At 37.7% G+C, this 18,220-nt stretch overlaps 1 protein-coding gene across 1 annotated transcript in view; it reads right to left on the bottom strand.

The window, feature by feature from the left end:
• Window positions 1-18,220, bottom strand: part of rapgef3.L (Rap guanine nucleotide exchange factor 3 L homeolog) — a 59,693-nt gene that overhangs the window by 8,011 nt on the left and 33,462 nt on the right. The window contains exons 5-20 of the mRNA XM_018247533.2: window positions 16,513-16,690; window positions 13,505-13,589; window positions 13,253-13,313; window positions 12,547-12,623; window positions 11,930-12,076; window positions 11,672-11,790; window positions 10,845-10,924; window positions 10,513-10,591; window positions 10,080-10,230; window positions 8,244-8,326; window positions 5,724-5,763; window positions 5,355-5,436; window positions 3,862-4,008; window positions 2,883-2,980; window positions 1,252-1,377; window positions 409-590 (exon numbers count right to left, since the gene is read on the bottom strand). Of these exons, the coding sequence (XP_018103022.1) occupies window positions 409-590; window positions 1,252-1,377; window positions 2,883-2,980; window positions 3,862-4,008; window positions 5,355-5,436; window positions 5,724-5,763; window positions 8,244-8,326; window positions 10,080-10,230; window positions 10,513-10,591; window positions 10,845-10,924; window positions 11,672-11,790; window positions 11,930-12,076; window positions 12,547-12,623; window positions 13,253-13,313; window positions 13,505-13,589; window positions 16,513-16,690 (1,735 nt within the window). The remainder of the gene's footprint in view (window positions 1-408; window positions 591-1,251; window positions 1,378-2,882; window positions 2,981-3,861; window positions 4,009-5,354; window positions 5,437-5,723; window positions 5,764-8,243; window positions 8,327-10,079; window positions 10,231-10,512; window positions 10,592-10,844; window positions 10,925-11,671; window positions 11,791-11,929; window positions 12,077-12,546; window positions 12,624-13,252; window positions 13,314-13,504; window positions 13,590-16,512; window positions 16,691-18,220) is intronic.

Genomic DNA, 18,220 nt, shown 5'->3' with positions numbered 1-18,220 from the left:
CATTATCATTATTCCTACCTGTGGCTGTAAGCGCCCCCTCCACTTTCAAGTAGTTGTGACACCACAGCACCTAACCAGCCCAATATTCTGCCCAAGAATGGTCACTGACACAACCCTGGAATTACCACAGCCTGGACGTGGTGATAGTTACATGAATAGACTCTACTGACTGGAAGTGATGCCATCTATATTACACAAATGCTAGCTGCAAACTGTACACTATACACAGAATCATGCAAAGCAATTAGCGCCTGTTTTGGTTTGCTGAACTCCATTGTGCTGGACATAATTCAGTGTGTGGCCAAAGTAATGGTGGAACCTTTGGGAAAAACTGATGCATTTTTAAATATGAGCCTTCTGGTGTGAGAGAGTCCTTAGTAAACTGATTTACATGGCACAGTTACTTACTAGGCCGCCAGTTTGATGAACTTTTTCAGAAGTTGTGCTCTCCGCTCTTCCTCCTGGCACAGACACACCTCAGTAGCCACCCAGAACTGTACTTCATTGAAGCGCCTCATGAACCTCTCAAGGTTAGCAGTAGTCTCATTACGGAACCTCTGCTTCCCAAAGGTGTGATAGATCAATTCCACCTGAGATATGGATAAGGGATTCTACCGTTACATACTCCTGCACAATCCATTCTTCATATAAGGGATTGTTAGAATATATGCAGTTTGGAGAATTGCCAGATCTTCCCCTTTAAAACCAGATTCATGCTAAACCCACATGTTGAATGTTTATTCAGCTACTTAACACTTAATGAAAAATGTATGGTGTTGAAATATATACAGCCCCACATAGCATAAAATATTGCTTTAATATGTTGAAACCTTTTTTACTTCCATAAAATGGAATTGCTAGAAAATTGCACCCTCTGCACTGCATTGCATTGGGTCTGCTGCCATGGACAGAATAGAATTGCACCTGGCTGCAGGGCTTTTCTAGCGGAGTAAAAGAACAGTAATGGTTTAATTAATCCAAGACAATATTCTACCAGTTGTAATGATAAATGACAATTTGGAGGCATTGCTTACTTGCCAGTTATAGCTGATTTTACCTTTACAGAATGATCCCCCAATCCTAGCAGTGCATGTTTTCTGAATAACCACACAGAGGCGCAGTTGTATCAGTCAGGCGGATGCATCAGAATCACATATGCAGTTAATGAGCCACCTGTTACTGTACTGATACATTATGCAGAAAACCTGCATTTTCGGAGTCTAAGTCAGGTCTCAAAATCCTCGAATGTACCTGGTGAATGCTCGTAAACAGGTTCCAATCATTATCTGTCATCTGATGTGCCAGGTCCTTGGAGCTGATCAGTTCCAGAATATCAAAGCTGCTGGTGTTTGGTCCCAGTTGTTCAGGAAGGGGGGTCTGTAAGAAAAGTACATTCTGTGATTATATGCATTCATTTGCACACTGGGAGTATGTTGTGTGTATATATAGGGTGCTGATCTGAATGGCGGTGAGTAATTCCGCTCTTCGTACTATATCTATCCAACCAGATCGCACTCCGTAGTTTAAAACATAGCATTTATTAGCTTGTTAGAATGTAACAAAAATGTAGTGTCATTTGTAGCATATCACTTATCTGTCTTATCAATAGTTCAATGTATTTAAGTAATTCAAACTGGTCAGGATATAGTGAAAAATGTCCATGTAATCTGCTGCTATCGATATTTTTTCTGGGTTGTAACTATGGACTCTGGATAGCAACGGGAGGGTGGAGAGATGTGGCCACTGACGTGCAGATCGTCCCTATTATGAGGACGCGTCATCACAGTTACTGACCACGTATGCTCCGCCTGACAAGGAAGCAATCTGTTTGTGCAATGGAGTCCTACACGCTACTACACGATACAAACGCTTGAGAAAGGGAATTGATGTTTCCTGAAACGTCGCGTGAGTGTGGATGAATTTAGCGTTACTACTGGACTTCCGACAGATAAGTGTTATGCTACAAATGACGCTACATTTTTGTTACATTTTAACAAGCTAATAAATGCTATGTTTTAAACTTCGGAGTGCGATCTGGTTGGATATATATATATATATATATATATATATATATATATATATATATATATATATATATTCCATAGGTCAAACGATTGCAAGCTTGTTTCAAATTTCTTTGTGAATTGAGCTGAAAATAAAATAGTGGTCCTTTGCTTGAAAAATGTTCACAACAGATTCATCTAGGCAACTTTTGCTCATCCATTAAGTTCTTTTACACAATAAAAAACTGTTGCTATTTATGGAAAATGCTTGAAAATTGAAATAAGCAATATAGTGTTTTCCCCAGGTAACAAAGGGTGAAAAAATGCATTTTATAAAGCTGATAATCTGCCCCAAAATGTAGATCTGTCACACATTTTTTTTTTTTTTAAATGTATGTTTGAATAAAAAAAGTGATGCAAGCAAAAGGGCCTATTTATAAAGCTGTGTACAAAAATGGCATACAATATGCCACCTACTGCTACATAAAATTAGGCATATTTATAAAGCAGTTGTAAATAGACAGCAGTGTTACTTCAAAAATGCTGTGGCGTTTGCCTAAATTTTCTTACCACCTGAATTTCTTTCCGTTGACTTGGGTGGGTTATTCCAGGTCTACGAAGATGGAAATCACTGTGTTCATGTTACGTAAAAAAAATGCCACTTTTTAATGAATGATTTCAGGGATGCAATGCAGTTTTTACACTGGTTTCTGTAGTAAATCATGGTTTACAGTTCATGAACAGGCCCCGGTGTGTGTGTCATGTAAATACATACAATGCATTTTTATTTATCAGTGCTAGTGGCACTTTAATTGTTTAATTGCAGCAGATTTTTTTATGTTTGATTGCCCAGTGGCAAAATTTTGATAAGTCACTCACCACAGTGTTCAGTTCATGAGTATAGCAGATGAAAAGCCTTTCATTGAGCCCCAAAGAAGTGAATACACCAGTCTCCTCCTGTTTCAGACAGACCCTCTCTGCCAGAGAAAGAAGAACAGACAGATACAGAGATTACACTTGCTCTATGTCTTTACCAGGTCCCATAATTTTGACATTGGTAAGTGGGTCCTAGTCATTCAGAGGTACTGAAAAGAAATAAGTTACTGTCACAGGACTAACAAAAGATAATACTAGTCTCTTACAGGTTAACTTGAAGTTGTGCTAATCAAAATGTTTTCAAGAGCTTTCATTTTCCATGTATGTGTGCTAGAATAGCAGTTAAGTGTATGTGTGCTAGAAGAGCAATCAAGTGCTACAGGCCAGCTCTGGCAATTCCAAGATAGCTCTGTGTATTCTTCTATCTGCTGAATAGCCTCACATTAATTAGAATTAGTTTGATATTGAAACATGGAACGTGATTTCTCCACTATGCTATGGCAAAATGAAAGCTGTCTTAAGCTGCCCATAGATGTAAAGATTTTTAAAAGATCTTTTAGTTATCGTGAGACCACGATTATCTCAAAACGATCATTTAAATGTACGATTTTTCCATCAAGTAAAAATACCATTTCAGACGATATAGGCTATACTGCCAGGAAAACTGAGGGTAGCTGCCTGCTTAGCCCTGCAAACATAGATAGATTGCACTGGGACAGATAAAAACGTTTTAGCCTGGTCGATCAATTCACAGATGTCGACGAAAAATCGTAAGATGGGAGTCGTTCGATTCCCACTAACTTCACTATAATTTGACAGATTGGTCGGATTTCACTAAAATCGGTCGTTCGCCAAAGAAAAATCTTTGCGTCTATGGGGACCTTTAGCCTTGTTGGTTTCATCAGTTGAATCTCACTCCAAGTAACCCAACCAGGGCACTGATAATGTAATCCAGCCTCAAACAGAACATCTCCATACTTACCTCCGCTTGAGTTTACTTTGACTACAATCTGATCTCTGTTATATCCATTCTTTGATGCTAATGACGATATCACCTCTTGCACAGAGGCATTCACAGGCAGCATTGTGGTGATACATGAGTGGTCCAGTCGGTAAATATCATAAGGCACTGGAACAAGAAGCATCTAATAACCAGCCTTGCATAAATACTAATAAATAACATAAGCACTTCTATTTGTTATACTGTAATATTCAGACCATTCCTTATAACTGATGGTACTTAACCAAGCATAGATCCATGCTGATGGCAAAATAATTGTACTGAGTATTCATTTTGTCTTTTTAAATCAACTCTAATTACAGGCGAGCTAATAAGTATCAATGCAAAACAATTCCATATCATTGCTCTAAAAGGGATTGTGTCTCGGGAAAACATGTTTTTTTACAAAATGCATCAGTTAATAGCGCTCCTCCAGCAGAATCCTGCATTGACATCTATTTTTAAAAAGAGCAAGATTATTTAATAGACCAGGATTGCCACCTTTCTCCTTTTGGAACTCTGAGCAAGACTTCACTTCACCAAAAACCAGGTTGTCTGGGTCAAAACTGGACAGGTGGCAACCCTAACATGTTCTTAGTTTCCCACTTGCCCTCAGCCATGTGCTCTATTAATCTTCAGCCACTCTTTAGTGCTGCACAGCAAGTTAGAGTGATATCAATCCCTCCTTTCCCCCATGATTGGACTAGGCTGGTGGGTCACAGGGAAAAAACCCGGTGGGTGGTGGTACATGACACAACGTTAACGCAATGTGGTGCAAGCAGAGGTGGGTGTTGGGAAGGAGCCCTGTTGGTTGCAGGGAGGGCCCTTGGTATCGCAGCCCTGGTGGGCCCCAATGCCTCAGTCCAACACTGCCTTCCCCCAGCAGCCCATTAACAGAACAATAGGAAGGTAAGAAGATAACAGTTCCCTGCATTTATAAAAATGCTCCCATGCCCCAGCTATTGGTAGACATGAGGATATCAATCAATAATAAAATCCAAGTCTGGCCATGACTCCTCCAGTTACATTAAGTAGACGAAACAATAGCCTATCTAAAGTGCTGGCTCATTCTAAAAACAATACTACAACTAAAAAATATAAATGTATTGGTTCAAGAATAACATTTTAAATGGTAGTATGAATTATGTGCACTGTTAACAGTGTAATTTAGTAATAAAAACTTTACCACAAAATGCATGACTGAATTCCTTTAAAATAAAAAATAAGGCCTTTTTCAGGTTTTACACTGATAGTATAAAGCAACGTAACCAACTGCACAACCTACTTCTCAGTCTATGAACTGTTTACCCTGATATTTCAGTTCTGTTACATTAACAGTGTAAAACAGTTAATATCTTGAAAACTTGAAAAGTAATGCAAATTGCAAAAGTGCTCTGAAGAACAATGCTTTCCTTTAAAGCTGAAACAAAATACTGTAGTTTGCTCTCAAACAATGAGATTCGTTTTTGCCCTACCTTTGTCACTGGCTTGAATAGTATATGTGTTACTGGATGCATCCTCCTCCATATTGGAAAAAAGGTTCCCATAGCTGTTGATCTGGTAAAACAAATGTAGTGTCATAGAAAAATAGCAAACGGACTATGAAACCAGAATATGTATTGGTGCCAGACACTAAGGAGACTATATCTTGTGCTGATACTTGAGACATACTGTATGTTAATATAAGGTGTTAGGGTGTATGCCTGTGGGGTCTAAAGAAGGCATAGTAACATTCCTAGTGGCATGCAGTATGTGGCTTGATGAATGGCAGCACTATTATTATTATACTTTATTTATATAGTTCTAACATATCCCCCCTTGCTCCGTTTTTACAAGTAGCATACCTTTATTTGGGGAGAGTGATTCCAACTGCTCACCTCCAATCTGCAAGTAAAGTATTAACAAAGGAAAAATCAGTAAAATATACCCATACACTTACTAGCAAGATACAATGAATAAGCACCAATGTCCTGTAGTATGTCCTGGTTCTGCCAAATCACTGTTTGCAGAAACGTAGGTAGTAAAACAAATTACAGATAAGTCTTCTATATATATTGAGTTGTTCCTTATCTCAAACCCTAACAAAGGCTGTGGTTCAGAGAAAGGAAGGGTTTGTTTACACAGAGCTCATTATCTACATTTAAAGAAATTACCCTGTTTAGAGAGGGAGGGGGTGGTTCATGGAAAGACAAAATACTTCTCCATTAGTGCTTTACTACAGCAAAAAAAAAAAATTGATTTATTTGAAATTATAATAATGATGATAAGTATATATTTTCAATGTAGGTCCTGTATATTGTGTTTAGCAAAGGCATATTTACATTGTAGGTACTGTATACATAGTCCCTTTAAACAGGTTGGGTAATGAACAGAGCAAAGAAAAAAAGTGTCTGTAGGCACAAATTATATCCATATCTGAATTAACCGAGAAAGAGAGTGATGCGTTATGAGTCACAAAATTTGCACAAGGGCTACTACACCACAGCAACATTTTCTGTCTGGTTGCTATGGGTAGCTAGACCAGGTGCACTCAGAATACAGTCAAAATTCTTATGCAAACTAGTACTGTTGGGCCAGTCAATGTCTACACTGGGCCATATACAGTATTGGTTTACCTTACTAAACATGCCATTCCTCTGGCAGCAACATCTCTGATTTATGTTGTATATGTAAGGCTGTAAATTGGAGCAGCACCATTTTCCAGAGCTAGGAGCTTTATCATATAAGTGTTCTGGATGACACTCTTTACACTCAAGAGTGAGTCCTTGCAACAGGTTGTTGTTGAACTACAATTATCTTACAGTACACAATAAATGGGTACCAGTGGTTCTTATAACTTAACCACAGAACTCATTTATTGATAACAAAATTCACATAGCAATTTATCAAGATAAAACAGGAACATAGAACATTTGTGGATAGAAATTTACTCACAGCACCAATGCTCAGTATACTGTATATCCCAACAGAGTAAGAGAGAGACGCAACAGCTTGACAGAGGCACTCCCAGATTTTAGGCTTTATCCTAAGAGTGATCTATTAATGTGAGTAGCCTATCACTATTTAGACCTGGCCTGTCTAGGTTCCACTGCAAACACTTCCTGTCTGCTCAGCTAAGGGGACTGGCAAAATTGGCCCTAAGCAAGTGTTCTCAGCTTAATGGCCAAATTATAGACAACTAGGGGTTATACTTCAACCCAGGAAACAAGAGCTTACTTAACTTCTAGGGCTAAGGACACCCTTTAACTGTCCAACGTTAATTAGGACCACATAGCTGGTGAGAACATGGTTATTGCCACGTTATTACAAAAAAGCCACTTTGAACTTTCAACTATTGGTGCTAGCCCTTTGAAATCAAAATAAAGTCTGATGCTACATGCCTGTCTTACTGGTTCATATAAGCAAATTAAGGTCAATGGGCAGATACATCTCAACACTTGCTTGCACAGCTTGCACAGTAAAGCTCTAAGCTCTAGGTTTGTGTCCACTTAATTATTCTAGAATCATATCCTGGAACTTATTCCAAAATGTCAGAAGAAGGTTATCTAAGTGAAAATCTGCTTGTACATCTAAGGGTATGCGAGAAATTCTCTGATTTTCCAAGGCACTTGTCACGTACGGCTCCCTAAATTCAGAATAAGTGCTAGGCTCCCTGGTCACGCCTCAATCTTCCGGCCTGTAGCAGCCCTCAGCTACTCAGATGGCACAAGGTCTTACGTTGAGAGGAGCAAAGGAGATGTTCTGAATGAGTAAAGGGACACGTGCGTTTCCAAGGTTTTGGACGTAAGGGAACAGTTCAGGGAATAGACGAAAAGCGTAGTCAGGCAGGTAGGGGACGGTACAGGCAGAGTTCAAGCAGAGTCAGATAGGCAGTGGTCGGTACAGGCAGAGTTCATGCAAGGTCAAACAGGCTGGGGTCGGTACAGGCAGCGTTCAAAGCATAGTCAGGCAGGCAAGGGTCAATACCGGTATATTTCAGAATAGTCAAGCAGGCAAGGATCAAAACTGGAATCAAAACAGACAGGAATCGCACCCAGATACTAAAGTTAGACCTAACAACGGCAACGAGTTTGGATTTAAAGCCCCTTTAAATATTAGAATTTCACGCCAAACGAACATGATGACATCACGCGTACGGCATGTAAAAGCCAGAAATGCATGCCACACGCGCAATAGGTACAGGTAGTATACAAAGAAGATGTACCATATGGCGGACGTCCCCACCGGCCTGCTAGACCACTAGGGTGAGATTTTACAGCACTGTTTGTAGACATATCAGTAGGCATATATGAAGCATTTAGCCATGCTACCATTTTATAGACTGGATGGAATCATATTTAAAAACACAGCTGTGTGTCACTTACGTTCTGATTTTCCGCCTATCCTGAAGATTCTCTCTCCAAAAGGCAAGGAGACGTGGATCTCTGCTAACATGTTCTGAAAGTTTCTGTGAAAAAAAGGACAGTTGGGTTATTTCATGATGTTGCTTAAAGTGGTGGTTCACCTTTAAATAACTTTGAGCATGTTATAGAATGGCTAGTTCTAAACAACTTTTCAATTGGTCTTCATTTTTTCTTTTTTATAGTTTTTGAATGATTCATCTTCTTCTTCTTCTGACTCTTTTCAGCTTTCAAATGGGGGTCACTGACCCCATCTAAAATCAAATGCTTTGTAAGGCTACAAAATTATTGTTAGTTCTTATTTTTAATACTCAACTTTCTATTCAGGTCCTCTCCTATTCATATTCCAGTCTCTTATTCAAATCAATGCATGGTTAACGGGATAATTTTGACCCTAGCAGCCAGATTGCTAATATTACAGACTGGAGAGCTGCTGAATATCGTTCTCTATATCATACTAAAAGTTGATTTAAAGGTGAAGAACCCCTTTAACATAAATAATAGGTAATAATTTGTATGGGATTGTGATTATAAACCATGCTCAGGGAATCACAAAATAAGAATCCACTAGAGGGCTTCAGTACACAAAGCTAGTTTTGACTGTTAAACAACATGAAAGCAGAAGTAAAATCATTTAAGAAAGGTTTAATCTGCCCATTATTGTTGGTCTGCTGTTTTAAAGAAAAGTGATCTCACTAAAGGTGGCCATACACAATTATGATTGTTCATTTTCACTACATGTGTTAAGAATCTGAATCTTCAGATATGCTGGTAGAGACAACAGAATTTTACATCTTTCTGACAATTCAGCAGTATCCCTTTGTCGATGTGCCTTCAAAGGAGCCAGATAAAGATTTTCCATCTTGGCTGATCGAAGAGACGACTGATATCCAAGGCTATTGTTGATATCGGTCGCCTCGTCTCCCACCATATACACACATCTGTGCATATATATGGCCACCTTTATTGTTTAGGCTGTCTCTTATGTATAGATTTTAAAAATAAAGGAGGTTACCTTGGACATTCCCACTGACTGCTTCAAGACAATTGCATTTAATGCTTTTCATAGGACAGCACATCCATTGTTACTTTGTCATAGACAAAAATACATCAACTTAAGCTAAAGTGCTCATAAAGCACTTCATAACTCTGCCCCACCCTACATCTCTGAACTCATCTCTATATACTCACCCAATCGCTTACTACACTCCTCTACTGACCTGCTACTCAACTCTTCTCTCATTACCTCCTCACATGCTCGCATTCAAGACTTTGCAAGGGCTGCACCCCTCCTCTGGAACGCTCTCCCACGGTCTGTCCGACTTTCTCCCAACCTTTCTGCTTTCAAGAAATCTCTTAAAAAGCACTTCTTTCGAGAAGCCTACCCTCACTCTGCTTAACTACCAAACGCAACACCACATACAGTACCACATTTCTCACCCACTTAATTCGATCTTGCCCACTCCCACACCTTGTGTATTATTCCCTTCCCTTTAGACTGTAAGCCTATGCATAGGGCCTTTCTCACCTCTTTGTACCTGTATTGATTGTGATGTTTGTTACTCCATATGTTCTATGTATGTAATTCATGTGATGTAGTTGTATAATCACATTTACTTTACAGTGCTACGCAATATGTTGGCGCTATATAAATACATGTTAATAATAATAATAATACTACTACAATAAGCTTAGTAACCAGATGAATGTGTAACATTTCTGCTCTTGCATACAATAGAAATGTTATAGAAGAAGAAGAATTGATCTTCCCCAGTGTAATAGGTCACACTGATCCCTCACCTCTAGGAAGCTCTTGGCACTTGATTCAGCCTCCAGTAACCTCCCATACAGAGCTACCCACAGGCTAACAAGGTGCAAGATGTTCTGCTGCTTATGAAGAGAATAGGTTGCCTTTTCTGGTTCATTCACTTCTGATGGCTCCATGTTGAACCTAAGTGGCTGTTAAGGGCCATTTGATTCCATGATAAAACATATTTTTCCTGTGCATGAAATGGTTTATATAGACTAATGTCATACAGGCTTGCTTTGGACATTTAAGCTAAAGTCATTAAAAAGCGTGTACGGTCTTATGATTTTTGACTTTAAGGTAAAAAAAGTGTAGGGATTTTTTTCCTATAAAGAAAGATGCAAAAATCGGCAATTTATCTACAGTAAACATCTGCACTGAGAGTGTGTCTGTGTGTCTCAGTGAGGGGTATTAGTGAAAGGATATTGGTGAAGCAAAGCTTGGCACAGCTGTGTTGTTGGCATGAATATACTGTGAGTTAAGAGGAAATCACCTGCAAAGGAGTCTGTGAGAAATTAAAAGAAAACAAAAGAAAAAAAAGGTTATTCTGACACTTGAATCAATATCATGAGTGGCAAAGGTTTCATCCATAAAACAGTATTATTTAAAAAAATGAAGATTGGAAATTTGCTCTGCAAAAACAAAAATCCAGAGTGTCGCAATGAGGAGCAATGCTTTAATTATTCATTTTCATCACTGGAAACTTTACCCATTATGTTTACCCATTGACAGCTCTACAGATAAACAGATTAACATACCTCCTGAGTATGAATCAAGCTTCATAGTCTCTAGTAAGTGTTCCAGGATTTTATCAGATGTCCCAGACATGACAGTGTACCTAGAGCATTAAAGGAAAAGGCCTATGGTTATAGACAAAACGGTTGCAGACAACCCTTCTCATAAGGACTTAATGATTTGTGTTTGTACAGCGTTATTAATATGGTTATATGGTTATATTTAGTATTTAAATACAGGTATGGGATCCGTTATCCAGAAACCCATTATCCAGAAAGTTCCAAATTAAGGGAAGGCTGTCCCTCATAGATTCCATTTTATCCAAATACCTGTAATCCAGATTTTTTAAATTATTTCCTTTATCTCTGTAATAATTAAACAGTACCTTGTACTTGATCCAAGTACAAGTGAGAGAGAGAGAGAGAGAGAGAGAGAGAGAGAGAGAGAGAGAGAGATATGCAAGTCATTGGAAGTACACATAAGGAGGAATTAATAGAAGGGCTTGACAAAGGGCCTGTGTAGCCCGAAATGTTGCCTATGGCATTTGAGTAAAGTTTTGCAAATTTTTCAAAAATACCGGAGTGCTGCTGCTTTATTTGCTACATGGAAGTGCACATAAGGAGGAATTAATAGCACTGCCTCCTGTACCTCATATAGTTTCATGATTGCAGGCCAAGCTATACAGGTCAAAGTAACTGAGGTGACTTTTAATGTTGATATATTTCATTACATAACATTATGTCATTACATATTAACACATATGTTTATAAAATCTGAAAATCTAGTAATAAATATTTTTTAGTAAATAGATATTAAGGATACTAGAGAGGCAAAAATCCAATGCACTTACTTTAGGTTGGAGGCTGCTGCATGTTGTAGGTTGTTTCCAGTTGATATCTGTGGATTTTTCTCCAGAACTAATACCACCTTCTCATGTTCTTTTAGTCGCACTGTGTTAGCTTCTACATCCTTTCGTTAGGACAATGCAATTTAGTTAGATTTGGGTATTTAGCAAAGAGTCCAAAATACAAACATGCGCATAACTATAAATGGACCAATATATTATGCAATCAATTATTTGATATAGTTAGAATATTAAGATACAAACCCGAAGAATCCGATTGAAATCATGTTTGTCCACACGTAGAAAATGGCAGTTGTCTTCTCGCAAAACTATGGTAGCAGCTCGGGGGGCATCATTCACAAGAGCCAATTGCCCAAAATCATCTCCCTCGTGAAGTGTAGCAACCAAACCCTAATTTATGGAATTCATAAGGTGTTAGGCTAGGAACTATGAGAATGCCAGCAAATAACAGCTCTATGGTCTTGAAGACTTTGTCATATCAACACCAATGTATTCAGTTCACAATTCAGTTTAGCATCCCATTTTCTATTATTTTTTTTATTTAACAAATATTCAGGTGTAATAGAAAAATATATTTAAAATAAAACTTAAAACATGTTTGCCTTTATTTAGAGGTGCAATGCCACAGTAAGACCTGTATAATTATCCCCTTAGTCTCTCTATTAGATTTCTATGAAATAAGTAACTTAGTAAACAAAGTAAACTAAGTTCATCTCTTTTACTATTAAGTGCATATAATGTAGAATTAATGGAAGAGCAACCTATTCCCTTTATGTCTATATTCTTTGAATAATATGGAGCAGAAAGTAAAGTTTTGTAACAAAATAAACTCAATAAAAGCAAAGTTGTGTTTAACCAACCTTCCCATGTGTAATTACATTGACAGAACCTTTCCATATAATATACCAGGAGGTGCCTTTATCTCCTTGGTTGAACACTGCAAACACAAAAGGATTGACAATCAAAGCAATGCATAAAAACTTTTTTTTAGCAATAATAATGAAATATTGTTATGGCACAAATGCTTGATGTAAAAGGGGGAAAAATCCTTCTTGATGCCAAAAAAGCAATCTTTCAATACCTAATTTATCTATGTAATAACTAGAGATGCACCAAATCCGAATTTGGTTCAGGATTCGGCCTTTTTCAGCAGAATTCAGATTCAGACGTATCTAAGTGCCTGGCCAAACAGAATCTGAATCCAAAAAAATCATTGTAATCATTTTTGCCACACAAACAAGGAAGTAAAAAATATTTTATTCTTTTTGACTCACTTTCCCCAATTTACATATGCATATTAGGGTTCAGTATCGGTTTCATATTCGGCCAAATCTTTCTCAAAGGATTTGGAATTCGATTGAATCCTAAAATAGTGGATTCGGAGTATCCCTAGTAATAACAATATAAATAACAGTAGTTTTGTATCTTCTCATTTGCTAAATATATTTTCAGCTTTAACTATAATGAGTAAGAAGGGTCCGATTTGTAACAAACCTAAGACCCATAGATAAGTGTTAATCTGAACTACAGAACAAGGGATGAAGCACTTTGTAATAATTTACTTACACACTGCACCAGCTTTCGCATGAGACTCAAATATCAAAACAGAAGCCAATTCCTTTTTCACCTGTAAAGTGGACACAAATTGCAGTACATTAGTGTATCATTATTATTATTTTCATTGACAATAATATGCTGTATTACATCTATATTAAAGCACAGCAGCTACATGCTTCCATTTCCCTCTTTTTTCATTATATCTTGCCCTATGTAAAACAAAAAGCCTGTCCCTTTGTAATGGGAATAAGATGTACTGACCGAGTTGGAAAGATGGGACACCGCCTTGATGTGCAGTAGCTCCTCAAATATCACTTCCAGCTCTTCTTCAGTGCGCTGGCAAGGACTAAATATCATGAAAACAAATATTTAGCACAACTGATGAACCAAATCTTTCATCTTTGTTAACATGACACTGGGTACAAAAGCAAGGAAGTGCATCATTCACTGTAAGTTTAGACTAAAACTATAATTCTTTCCATCTACTTTAACAACCAAAATCCACTTTTTACCTGAATCAGGCTTTTAAATTACCAGGTTGAGAGTGACTACAGATAGAACATTCTTACTATTTTCAGTTAGTTTACTTTCTGTCTGGAGCATGTAATTGTAATTACATCTGAAACATATTGCTTTAAGGTAAATTCCCTTTTAGAGATAGCAAGTAGAGTACAGAGAAGGAAGTCTAAGGGTCAGGCCACACTGGGCGTTTTGGGGAGATTTGGTCACCTGGCGACTAATTGCCTCGTTTTTACGGCGACCAATCTTCCTAAACGCCTTCCCTCACTCTGCGCCAGGTAAAATGAAAAAACGCTGAAGTCGAAGTTCGGCAGTCGACCAAATCTCCCCAAAACGCCCAGTGTGGCCTGACCCTAAGGGGATTCTTTATCAAAGTCTGAATTTATCTCAATATTTTCTACTACAAACTCTGATCAAATCCGCTCTGGTTTTTTATGCTTATTTAATGTTAAATTTTCCCGAAAATTTGCTTTGTGTGAAAAAAATCTGATTTTTACGTTTTTTTCGGATTTTTCATCTGATCTTCACGTTTTTTTTCGGATTTTTCATCCGATTTTCCAAATTTTTTTTGGATTTCTCAACCGAATTTCATGATTTTTTCATTTTTTTCATGATTTTTTCAGAATTTTCACCCGAAAACCCCTGAAACCCCGCGCACATCAAAAAATCATTGGGACTTCTCCCATTCACTTATATGCAACCTCGACAGGTCTGAGATGCCGGATTTTCCGATTCTGACTTTTCCATCCTCTGGGTTTAATAAATTCTGAAAAAAAGTCAAATTTTATAAAGAAAAAAATTCACAAGTTTTTCTTGATTTTTGCATTCAGAGTTTAGTAAATAACCCCCTAAATGTGTGACATACTCATTATCAGTGCTATTCCAGACTGGTGTCACATGCCATTGTGGATTCCTATCCATCCATCTACACACCCATACGCATTAAAAGGGTGGTGTGACAAATGCAGGGAGGCGAAGTACATATTTGCTTACAGCTGGAATTGAGCAGTTCCCATGATTGTACTGAACCAGCAAACTTTGAAAAATCACTCAGTATGAAGAAAATTAAGGTAAACATGGAGTCTTTTTTTACCAAAGGCACAAACACAAGGTAAAATGTAAAAGTTACACTCAAGAAACCTCTAACATCCAATCAGATAAATTATAGCTTGTAAAAACATGCATTTTTGTTATACAAAAACTAGACTTCATTGTAACGCTGCCCTTGTAACCTGGTAACAGAATCAAAAGGTTTTATACATTTAGTTCTACTTTTAAATTAAAAGAGTGACAAGTATCAAAATAAAAAGGGAAGAATTCTCTAAAAAAACATCACAGATACCAGATGCATGGTCTACCCAATATTCAACATTTCTAAATGATTTTTTTTCCCAACTTTAGAATCCCAATATAGCCAAAGTTATGCTTGGAGATTATTATATTACCCCCAAGACTAGGGGGTAAATTTACTAAGCGGCGAAAATTTGCCAGCGACGGCTTCGCAGCCATTGCAACACTTCGCCAGGTGAAAATTCGCTCAGACAACACTAATTTACTAAAATACGAAGTTGCGAATGATGCCGAATTGTCGATAGCGTTACTTCAGCAATCAAAGCGAAGATGCGCTAGCATTCAATTATGCCTAGCGCAACTTTGTTAGAGGTTGTCACTCAGGCTAATTTGCATACGGCAGGAAATTATAACGTTGAATGGACGTATATGTTGCAGCAAATACATTACATTACACAAGTCCAGGGAACCTTAATAAAAAAAAAAAATAGAGTTGTTATAATCCCCTTCACATGAGCCCACTGTATAGTTAATGTTCCATATGTTAGAAAATGTATGGGGGAACCTGGTAACCCAAAAAAAATTTTAAGGACTTTTGCAGGCTATCACTCTGAAAAAGGAAAAGACACCAGCGTTTTTTGGGACTTAGAAACCTTTTCCACCACAAATATGATGTAAGATTGAGGAAGATCTATGCACTCCAGTGCACTTCGCCTGGTCTGAGCTGGTGAAGGCAAGTCTGGCGAAAGAGGTATCGTTCAGTAAAATCCACATCTTAGTGAATTTGCGGACTAACATCCATTCGCCTGGCGATAGAGTGTGAATGACAGCTAGTGTCTGTCTCTTTCGCTAGCAAAGTTACGCCTGCGTCCGCTAGATAGTTACTTCGCCCTTTAGCAAATCTGCCCCTAGTTCTGCTTCCCAGAAGCAACATATGTTGTGGATTCTGCATAGGACTGGCCAGATATGGGATGACTTTGACATAGTTGGCCAGCTTAAATATATTGCAATATATGGACAAACAATCCCTGTTTTGTTTAAAGGGTAAGGCATTTTTTAGAAGCAGTATGCACAAAATGTCTCAATGTCTTAAATATATTGATAATGGGTTGAGTGCAGAGGACTCTTGTATTTGACTATATGTATTTTATGGTCACAGCCTCATTGCACCCCCGCCTAATGGTTTTAAAAAATAGTGGTGAGCACAACTTTCCCTTGTTTGTATGTTGTGGATTCTACCATGCAATATAAAAAGTATCCCTAAGAGTAGTACAGTCCCCAACAGAAGCTGATTATCATGTTGGTTCTTCCATGCAATATAAGTAACCCCAAAAGTAGTAGAGTCCCCTACCCCAAAAGCAGAGTATGATGTTGATTCTGCCATGCAATGTGAAAGAAAGAAATTTAATAGTGAAGATGCAAGAATATGTTGTAGCTCATGTAAAGGCTATTGTCCTTACGGCTTGCGTAGAATCATGGTTAGCAGCGCAGCTGGTCCCAACTGTGAAAGGAATACCAGAGACTCTTGCATTTCTTCTTCTGTATCTCTGTCACTCAGCAGGGGGTCAACATATGGTTCCGCTCTCGTGAATCGATAAAACTGAGAGTCTTTATCCTGGAAATTGGGTTCTTGTCTGACTGCAACAAAGATCATCAATCCATTAATATTATGATTGGTCGCTGGATTGGGCATAGTAACAACTGGATTCATATAAAGAGTGAGACACATCTTAAGTCTTTTTTAGCATAACTGTTGCATTAATTGGCCATAAATTGGAAAAAGGGCACTAGTGCCTAAGACTCAAAAAAGAAAGTTATCTGACCAGATGTAAGGCTAAATGCCGGCATGGTGGAATGTTCCAAAGCAGGCACAGACACATGGAGAGTTTTATAGTAAACGCAAAGTGATGCATGAAAGAACCAGATATTAAAGATTTAAAGTTCAACAGCCGACCAGGTGAGATGGGAGGTTTTATTACTTGCCCCTTTCAGATTATGTTCATTTTTATAGTTAAAGTGCTGTCTAGTAAGCAATGTGTAAATATTAGCTTAGTAAAGCAAACGCTGCTGAATGTGACATTTTCTTTGAGCAGCAAACAGGTATGATGCATATATTATGTTATTCATATGGTAGCAATCAAATGGGGAACCTTGGAGTTTACAGCTGTAGTTTGTCACTGCACAAAAATTACAACAATTACTGAAATGACAACAATTATTGAAATGTAAAAAAATTTATCACTGTAATGAGGGAAACAAATAAATTAGGGAATAAACAAATGTTTGGAGAAACTCACTTACTGGATATAGGAACCGCTATCCATTATGCTACCTGATTTCACTCATACAGATTGCACCGTTTATCCTTAATTTTTACTCATAATTTAGTCATATCTGTAGGAATTTTGCCAATCCTAATCCTAAAACTGTATAAAACAAGGGTTGAAAGTATTTGGTTTGATGCAGATTTAAATGGCATATGCAGTTTGCAGATAATGACATTAAAAACAACTATGTTACAAAATATTAAATTACTTTATGGGCCAATTTCTTATTCATGGGAAAAAAACTAAAATTTTTAGAGTTTTATTATAACCCAAAGCTGCTAAAAATCCAAATCTGAAAATACTCCACCTCAAACCTGTTGAGGTCATGTAGAAGTAAATGGCAGATGTCCCTCAAATTGTTTCTTGACATTGTGATATGCACTGGATAATCTGAGAATGTCTGGGTTTTTGTCCGATAATCCGAAAAAGTCAAGTTTTCACAGCAAAAATTTGATAAAGTTGAGTTCTCTGAGTGTCAATTGTACAATACGAATTGATGCTTGGTTTTGTTGCAACATTTTGTCTCTCCGTTTTTTTTTTTTAAGTAAAATTATTGATAAATTACTTCAATTCGTGGAAGGAAGTTTGGTCGACTTTTCATAGGTTTTCATAAAGAATTGAGATTAATTAGAGTTTTAGTAAATCAACCCCTAAAAGTTCATGCAATGTTGCGGATAGGTCTGTTTTTTGTAAGTAATTGTTACTTGACGTTCCTAAACCTGATTGTATTGGAAACCTGATTGTACTCTCTCAACCTGTCCGTAACAGCTCTAATGCTAATGGATTACTGCTGCACAAATATGGAAGCCCCCTCATACAGAAATGTGAGGAATTGGATAGA

This window comes from Xenopus laevis, chromosome 2L, assembly GCF_017654675.1.
Source record: "Xenopus laevis strain J_2021 chromosome 2L, Xenopus_laevis_v10.1, whole genome shotgun sequence".
In the NCBI taxonomy this organism is placed as follows: domain Eukaryota; kingdom Metazoa; phylum Chordata; class Amphibia; order Anura; family Pipidae; genus Xenopus; species Xenopus laevis.
This window is presented reverse-complemented; position numbering and strand designations above follow the sequence as displayed.